General features: G+C 43.0%; 1 protein-coding gene across 2 annotated transcripts; it reads left to right on the top strand.

Annotated features, from left to right (window-relative positions):
• Nucleotides 1-4,160: 4,160 nt before the first annotated feature.
• LOC135559658 (uncharacterized) lies at nucleotides 4,161-8,624 on the top strand. 2 transcript variants are annotated; one of them, XM_065000204.1, is made up of 4 exons: nucleotides 4,161-4,471; nucleotides 5,266-5,379; nucleotides 7,384-7,426; nucleotides 7,853-8,624. In XM_065000204.1, exons 1-4 carry the CDS (start codon nucleotides 4,418-4,420, stop codon nucleotides 8,062-8,064), a joined length of 423 nt encoding a protein of 140 aa, XP_064856276.1. In that variant the 5' UTR covers nucleotides 4,161-4,417; the 3' UTR covers nucleotides 8,065-8,624. The 2 variants fall into 2 exon arrangements, with proteins under 2 accessions (XP_064856276.1, XP_064856277.1); XM_065000205.1 differs by having other exon boundaries at nucleotides 4,165-4,471; nucleotides 7,940-8,624.

The following is an 8,624-nucleotide window of genomic DNA, read 5'->3' on the forward strand; positions in this document are numbered from 1 at the left end:
GCAAAGTTCAAGGGGGCCGAATACTTTCGCAAGGCACTGTATATATATATTCACCCCATTGGCATTTTTTCTATTTTGTTTCCTTCAACCTGGAAATTCAGTAGATTTTTTTTGGGGGGGCTTGTATCATTTGATTTATTCAACATGCCTACCACTTTGATGATGCATAATATTTTTTATTGTGAAACAAACACAAATAAGTTGTTTTTTTAAACAGAAAACTTGAGCGTGCATAACTATGTTTTCCCATTCTTCAAAGCAAAACTGCTCCAGCTCCTTCAAGTTGGATGGGTCCCGCTGGTGTACACCAATCTTTAAGTCATACCGCAGATTCTCAATTGGATTGAGGTCTGGACCTTGACTATGCCATTCCATGACATTTAAATGTTGCCCCTTAAACCACTCGGGGGTTGCTTTAGCAGTATGCTTAGGGTCATTGTCCTGCTGGAAGGTGAACCTCCGTCCCAGTCTCAAATCTCTTGAAGACAGAAACAGGTTTCCCTCATGTTATTTTGTGCTTTCTGACCAGTTTCCCAGTCCCTGCTGATGATAAACATCCCCACAGCATGATGCTGACACCACCATGCTTCACTGTGGGGATGGTGTTCTCGGGGTGATAGGGGTGTTGGTTTTGTGCCAGACATAACGTTTTCCTTCATGGCCAAAAAACATTTTTGTCTCATCTGACCAGAGTACCTTCTTCCATATGTTTGGACAGTCTCCCACATGCCTTTTGTGTTTACTTATTTTTTTCTTAAGAAATTTATTTTTTCTAGCCACTCTTCCGTAAAGCCAAGCTCTGTGGAGTGTATATCATAAAGTGGTCCTATGGACAGATACTCCAATCTCCGCTGTGCTGCTTTGTAGCTTCTCCAGGGTTATCTTTCATCTCTTTGTTGTCTCTCTGGTTAATGCCCTCCTTGCCTGGTCTGTGAGTTTTGGTGGGAGGCCCTTTCTTGGCAGGTTTGTTGTGGTGCCATATTCTTCAATTTTTTAATAATGGATTTAATGGTGCTCCATGGGGTTTTCAAAGTTTTGATTATTTTTTTATAACACAACCCGGCTCTGTTCTTATCCACAACTTTGTCCCTGACCTGTTTGGAGAGGTCCTAGGTCTTCATAGTGCCACTTGCTTAGTGGTGTTGCAGACTCTGGGGCCTTTCAGAACATGTGTATATATATATACACTGACATCCTGTGACAGATCATGTGACACTTAAATAAAGTCCACCTGTGTACAATCTAACTAATTTCTAATTTCAAGGTAATTGGTTGCACCAGATCTTATTTAGGGGCTACATAGCAAAGGGGGTAAATACATATGCACGCATCACTTTTCCGTTTGACATTTGTTATAATTTTTTGAAACAAGTAATTTTGTTCATTTCACTTCACCAATTTTGACTACTTTGTGCATGTCCATTACATGAAATCCCCCCAAAAATCAATTTAAATTACAGGTTGTAATGCAACAAAATAGGAAAAATGCCAAGGGGGATGGATACTTTTGCAAGGCACTTTTCAAAAGTTTTCAAAAGTTTCACTTAGGGGTGTACTCACTTTTGTTGCCAGCGGTTTAGACATTAATGGCTGTGTGTTTTTTGAGGGGACAGCAAATGTACACTGTTATACAAGCTGTACACTCACTACTTTACATTGTAGCAAAGTGTCATTTCTTCAGTGTTGTCACATGAAAAGGTATACTCAAATATTTACAAAAATGTGAGGGGTGGACTCATTTTTGTGAGATACTGTATATATATATTTTTTTGAAATTCTTTCTTGAACATGTGAACTTTCATGTGCCATAATTACAAACTTGTATGTGATCCGTAAATATGAATTCAAATGTTAAATTATGAGCCTAGTTTAGCACAGGGGAAAGCACTTAGCTTTACCGGAGAATGAAATGTCTCTCCTAACTAGTCATTATTGGCTTAGATAATGGGGTGGTTGGCCATGCCGAAAGATGAGTCCTGATTGGTCTGTCACGTCACAGGATTCTGTCTATAACAGAACGGGGGCTTCCCCCGTCAGTATAGAGTATAGATCATCTTTGCTACTGCAGATTCTTTAAAAGATATAGCTTATAGCTTTGCACAACAGGATAAGTGTTCCTACAGCTCTCAAAAACAGTGCTGTTTTGAATTTAGCTGGGTTTAACCTTTTACTGTAGTGGGCTAAATCAGGGTCACACAGAGTGATTCTTGATAGTCTTATACAAATCTACTTTGAATCAAAAGTATACACCACACACACACACATGGTTATTGGCTTACAAAAGAAGACACCTGTTCCATGTCATATATAGAGTTACATGTATTCAATTTTGAGTTTACGTCCCAATATTACACTTTATATACATCACAGAAGACTGAAATATAACAAAACTGTCTGACATAGAAACAGGATTTTCGTTGTTTAAATGTAAAACAAAAAAAAAGAAGAAGAATGATGACATTATGAGAAATACTAATAACATTCCACACATGAGGCCAAAATGGGCGCTTTTGGTCATTGACTGCAGGAAAGGGCTACCTTAGATTTTTGGTTGAGATGGAGACGTGAATCCTTCACATCAATTATTAATTTATAGACAAAGTGGAATTTAAGCCAGACTAAGTCAGTGGGGCAGACGGAGCTATCCAAGTAGAAGATACATCTCCTTCAAATGTTGATATTTGGCTGTGATGTCTTTTTGAGTGGGTGAACATAGGTTATAACCTCAATGATCAACGTCTCAATCAAATATTACCCAATTATCCACGTTGAAATGAAGTGCTGTGCCCAGTGTTGTCAACCAAACAACAATCAAACATCACTTTTGAAATACAATAAATTGCCATTTAATTTATCGACAAGTTAACAAATTGTATGTTGGATTCACATCTCCAACTCAACCAAAAAAAGAAGAAGATAGAAATGGGATTAAGCCAGTGGCTCAGATGGATCTATACAAGCAGTAGTTGATGCATCTCATTTAAATGTTGATATTTGGTTGCATTGTCAACCAAACACAATTCAATATTACCTTTTCAATAGAGTAAAACAGTCTAAAGTTATGACTAGCTTCCAAACAAATGTAACAGTCAACCTTAACATGAGTAACACACCCATGGCCACATTTTGAAGTTGCTGTAACTATGCATTTCCTCCTATAAAATCATATTTTTATGCAACTAGGCAAGTCAGTAAAGAACAAAGTCTTATGTTCAATGACTGCCTAGGAACAGTGGGTTATAACTGCCTCGTTCACGGGCAGAACCACAGGTTTTTACCTCGTCAGCTCGGGGATTCGATCTCGCAACCTTTCAGTTACTAGTCCAACGCTCTACTCGCTAGGCAACCCGCTAGGCTACCTATAGAATGTGTGCATGTTCAAGATAGCGTGCAGAGGTGATTGCAGGTACGTGGAGATCTTCAGAATGGCTTTAATAATCTGCACAGAATCTCCAACGGCATTGATCACAAGCGCCATCCAGTTTTGATGTAATCTCAACTGCAATCCAGGTATTTGTTTGTGCTATTAGATGAAGCACAGTGACAACACATTCACCTTGTTGTATAAACAAAGAAAATATCTGACATTGTATTCCCATTTGAACGTTGTTGTGCTTTCAATTTCGATGACAGCCAATCCAAAAATCAGACAGTGTTTCTCCATTGGAATTTGGTTGTGCTTTCAGTTGGTTGAAAGCACGGTGATAACACATTGGGAAAAAACGCAAACAAACTTTCTGATGTATTTCTTTTGAGTGGGTGAACGTACGTTGTCATCTCATTGATCTCAACCGTCTCGACCAAACACTACCCATTTACCCACGTTGAAACCAAGGGGTGTGCTCAGTGTGTGCCTGCGTTCGAGCTCAATCTGTTCACAAATCCCTGGCCACTGCATATGCTCTAGCTGCTCCTCGCCTGTAGCATAACATCTGACCCCAGGCAGCCTGGCATCTGCTCGACCCGGATGCCCAAGCAAATAGGTCCATCCAACAACCCCACTATGAATGTAAATTGGCCTGTTTGACTTAACCTATTGACTTTCTTCTATGATAGATGATTTGTTTGCCACCTGGGTTGGCCAGAGAATATAGAGCTTCCCTGACTATCAAGGAGGCGAGGGCACACCAGAGGGACGAAAAGTCGTGCGTAGAGGAAATGATTACCGCCTCTCTATTTCTGTACCGCCAAGCTCTTTATTGGTCTTAGGCTGCCGTGGCAGAGATTGTGTGTGTGTGTGTGTGTGTGTGTGCGTGTGTGTGTGTTTTCCATCTACCTCCTGCAAAGCACACTCCACTGACTGTTTGGATCTATCAGCGTGTACCTGATCTCTCTTCCACGGCTGGACTGAGGAAATAAGGGCAATAAGCAGTATCACAGCGGGCCTATCCCGTGGCACCACAGAAGAGTTGTCACGATGATAGTTACAATGCTAACTGCTATGTACATGGTGGTCAGAGTAGTTGAAAAGGTAAGCCCATTTCTTATCGATAGCTTTTACATGCTGTCAACAGCTGGTCCAACTCGTGGAGTTCGATATGCATTCTGGAGACCATTCGATCTGTATATTTGACTTTGTACCACTGTATTGCACATTTGATAGGCTTTGATAGGCTTTGATAGGCTTTGATAGGCTTCAAGCTGCTGCCTAAATAGCGTCATCAAATGTCCTAATGGAGTATCTGAAAGAGTTGTCCACGTATGTAATACCTATGGCGCTACGATGCTACATTTAGTTTATCAGGATCCCCATCAGCCATTGCTATGTCAATACTGTCTGATATGTTTTTTTTTCCGCGTGAGCACGAATATCTTAGATAGCTTTCTCCACAGTGAGAGCTTTTAATTAAGAAATATTGAGGAAGTTTTCCTGATTAGTGTTCTGTACCCGTGAAAAAGAGAGTGAACTGATGGTCAATACTCAACTTGATCTCATCGTTTCACTTTGGGATTTGATGTAATTGGATGAACACGCACACGCACGCACGCACGCACGCACGCACGCACGCACGCACGCACGCACGCACGCACGCACACACACACACACACACACACACACACACACACACACACACACACACACACCGATTGAAGAGGCTTTAATTATCTCACACACAAATAGTCATGGTTAAATTGCCGCCCTCTCTCTCTCTCACAGTATGCACGCACACGACAAGAGTGTTCCACTGACGTTAAGGTAACCAAGAAGTTCAGGGACACACACACACGCACACGCAAATGTAATCATTTCCATGTCTATCCCAGATAGGAGTGCGGTTTGCGCGCAGGGATCCTCCCTTGCCTTTCGTGGTGACCCAGGTTCTGCCCTGGCAGGTGCACCATGTGTCCCAAAAGAGGAGGAGCAGCGCAACAGCAGAGGTCAGTCCCTCAAACATTCCCATCCACCATCTGCCACCGCCACCTCCAGCACCACACCCCTAACACCACCTCACCCTCCCCGGAAACATGCATCCCCTGTGGCATGACCTCACAACTGAAACAACCACTTAGATTTCAAGCCATGTCGGAAACCTCCTCGTTGAGCGTTTTTGGACTCGTTGACTTCGTAACACGATGCGCTGTGCTGAGGTGACTGCTGTGGAGGAGGAGGAGTCAATTTCTCGCCCACTGCACGCTCTTGAATTAGCTAATGTTGACCGACATCCAGCCAGCAGGTAGTCATGTGTTACAGCAGCAGTGACGGCTCAGGCTGGGACTGGGATTAAGAGTAGGGTGCGGGGGATGGTAGCCGTGTACAACGAAAACATGGCCCTCTCTCTACAGGCTATCTGAGAACTGTTTCATGAGAAACAATGGAAAGTGGCGCTACAATGACAAGACAGAAGCAGCCTTTCGCTTTTGAAAAGCCTGACCTCAAATGTCTTAAGAATGGTTGCTGTCCGACATGATCTAAGGCCTCAGCTCAATTGGTACAGGCCAATAGGTACAGCAGAGAGACAGACAGGCAGGCCAATCCCAGGCTTCACCTTCTCCAGCAGGCGGTACCTGTAATCCCTATTGAGGGGATTTGTGTCTGCGGACGTTACCCAGACCGGAGATCGGAGAGGTAGTGTGTGTGGTTCTGCTCAAGGTCAAGGCCCACAGTTGTGTCAAGAACATGTGCAGCTGTAGCTGTGTGATCTCAGGTGGAAGGGATAGCAATCTGCCGATATAATGAACTGAACAAATGTACAGGGGAATGGAGGTATATAACGGACTAGAGGTATCTGACAGTGCTAAGTATAATTTCCCCAGACATTTATAACGAATAAAGTCATGAAAAGCTCATGAAACCATTATGTTTGAGGTGCCTAGTTTTTGTTAGTCTGCCATACTCATCATATGCGATAGGGGGCGCCAAAGTCATTCTGACACAGAGAGACCAAAGCGTACTGGCAGAAGGATGGACTGCATAACTTAGCCTTTTCAATGCCATGGCGATGACAGAATTACACCACGAACAGCTAGTTAACAACACATTTTTGGATCCATCAACGCACAGCATTTTTCAATGCCTCCGGGCCACCCATTATTGTAGTGCTGAATCACACAAGTGTTAATTACCAACATTTACCGAATTGGCTACTGAAACACCTCTACGGAATGACATTCGCTACATGACCTTAGCTATGGGGACACATAGCTGCCTGTCTGCAAGTCGGGATGCCTTGGAATGGCTTGTGAAGAATGACCCGATCACGTTCCAAACATCCCAGCTCTGACGTTTACACTGAGCAAACAGGAGGTGGACAGTCAGGGCGTTCCCGCAGTAGCCGAGCATTTCCCGTGTGTTGTTTGTGAGCGTGTGTGTGTGTGTGTGTGTGTGTGTGTGTGTGTGTGTGTGTGTGTGTGTGTGTGTGTGTGTGTGTGTGTGTGTGTGTGTGTGTGTGTGTGTGTGTGTGTGTGTGTGTGTGTGTGTGTGTGTGTGAGAGGGATGTAACCTGCAGTTTTGCTGGTGCATACATCCATTTTTTTGGGTACTTATACACAACCATCAATACTGGGAGAAAATAACTTTGTAAATGCCTCGTGAGCTTTGTTCAACTGCCTGTACCCCATGAGAACCCAGAATATAAGCTCGTTCTACTCCAATGTTTGTAAAACAAAACAAATGTAAAAAGGACACGGTATAGGCTCCAAACATGCTTAAAACTATACTTTTTATGAAATGGATGGCCAGTCCTTGCATCCATAGCTCTCCGTCTATGAATTTCCGAGGGGTTGCTTTTCTCCGGCACCAACCCCCTCAGGTTTTCACCGAAATAGCTGTTGTTTCAACTGCAGATTGCCCCTTTAACCACCTTTTTTTTTCTTCCTGTAATGTTTTTTTATAGTCTTTTTTTATAGCTTCTTTGGCAGTTCACACTGTGTTCTTGTTTACAGTACGATGGCCCGAGGAGGAACAGCCTAGGAGTGTTCAGAAAGAGTGAGTATGAGACCAAACGATGTTTAAAAGAGTGAAATGCACACACCTCGAAAACATTTCCCAGGAAATGGATCCGAGAGGAAATCATTCATGTATATATTTTTTAAAATTGGTACACTGGTATGCTGCTCCCACAGTGTTTTAAGGGTTTGACTGGGTCTTCCTCATTGAAACCCAGTTACGGGGTCGAAACATCATTTTCTCGTCAAAACACTTCGGGAGCAGTATACGAGTGTGTGGATTTATATTTTTCTTATCTATAACACCCGGACATTCCGTGGCAATATATCTATATAGATAACAACGTAGTAGAATCGCCTACCCAACGTAGAGGCTTGCTGAAAGGTTACATTACTTCATAACCCCTAACGTTACAAACCACTTGTGCCTTACTACTTATGTACTTGCTACGTGTGCTACACACAGTAAATTCGGACCTCTTCCCCAATACAACGTTGGCTGTTGCTGTTGCCACTTTGGCTGTGCCCTGTCTCCTGACGTGCAACCGGAAAGACTCCGCCTGCAGCAACGGGTGTGCAGCGGCGCCCCTCGGCCTCACCCTGCCCGTGGAGAAAGCTGCCGCCACCATCCAGAACCAGTTCAGGAAGTACCAGCAGAAGAAGAAGGAGACCAAGTAGAAGCACACCCGCACCACCCGAGCTCTGCAAGACAGACAGACGGACACAAACACACTGGCGGGGGACACAGACAGACAGACAGACAGACAGACAGACAGACAAACCTCTCCAAAATGTAAAGAGCAAGAGGACCAAACATTTCCTCTAACTCTGTTACCTGTGTTGTGCAGCGTGTTAAGTAAAGCAAAGTAAATAGTACTGACTGACTTGACATATGTCAAACATTACAGACACACACAGACACACACACACACACACACATTCAACCACAAAATGAACGGACTAAATATTACACACATCCCGTCTTATACTATGTAACTGAATATATAGACGTACGTATGAATAATATGTCCTTTATATGCTAATGGTTAGAGCGTTGGACTAGTAACCGAAAGGTTTCAAGTTCATATCCCCGAGCTGACATCTGTCGTTCTGCCCCTGAACAAGGCAGTTAACCCACTGTTCCTAGGCCGTCATTGGAAATAAGAATTTGTTCTTAACTGACTTGCCTAGTTAAATAAAGGTAAAATAAAAAAATTAAAAAAATGTGCATATCTGTA

This window comes from Oncorhynchus nerka, linkage group LG14 (assembly GCF_034236695.1).
Source record: "Oncorhynchus nerka isolate Pitt River linkage group LG14, Oner_Uvic_2.0, whole genome shotgun sequence".
Classification (NCBI taxonomy): domain Eukaryota; kingdom Metazoa; phylum Chordata; class Actinopteri; order Salmoniformes; family Salmonidae; genus Oncorhynchus; species Oncorhynchus nerka.

Bases quoted from the DNA above. Each gene is read 5' to 3' on its own strand.
- LOC135559658 (XM_065000204.1), top strand. From the start codon at position 4,418: ATGATAGTTACAATGCTAACTGCTATGTACATGGTGGTCAGAGTAGTT. The intron at 5,380-7,383 runs GTCAGTCCCTCA...TCTTGTTTACAG, and splicing joins GGAGCAGCGCAACAGCAGAG to TACGATGGCCCGAGGAGGAA. The intron at 7,427-7,852 runs GTGAGTATGAGA...TGCTACACACAG, and splicing joins CCTAGGAGTGTTCAGAAAGA to TAAATTCGGACCTCTTCCCC.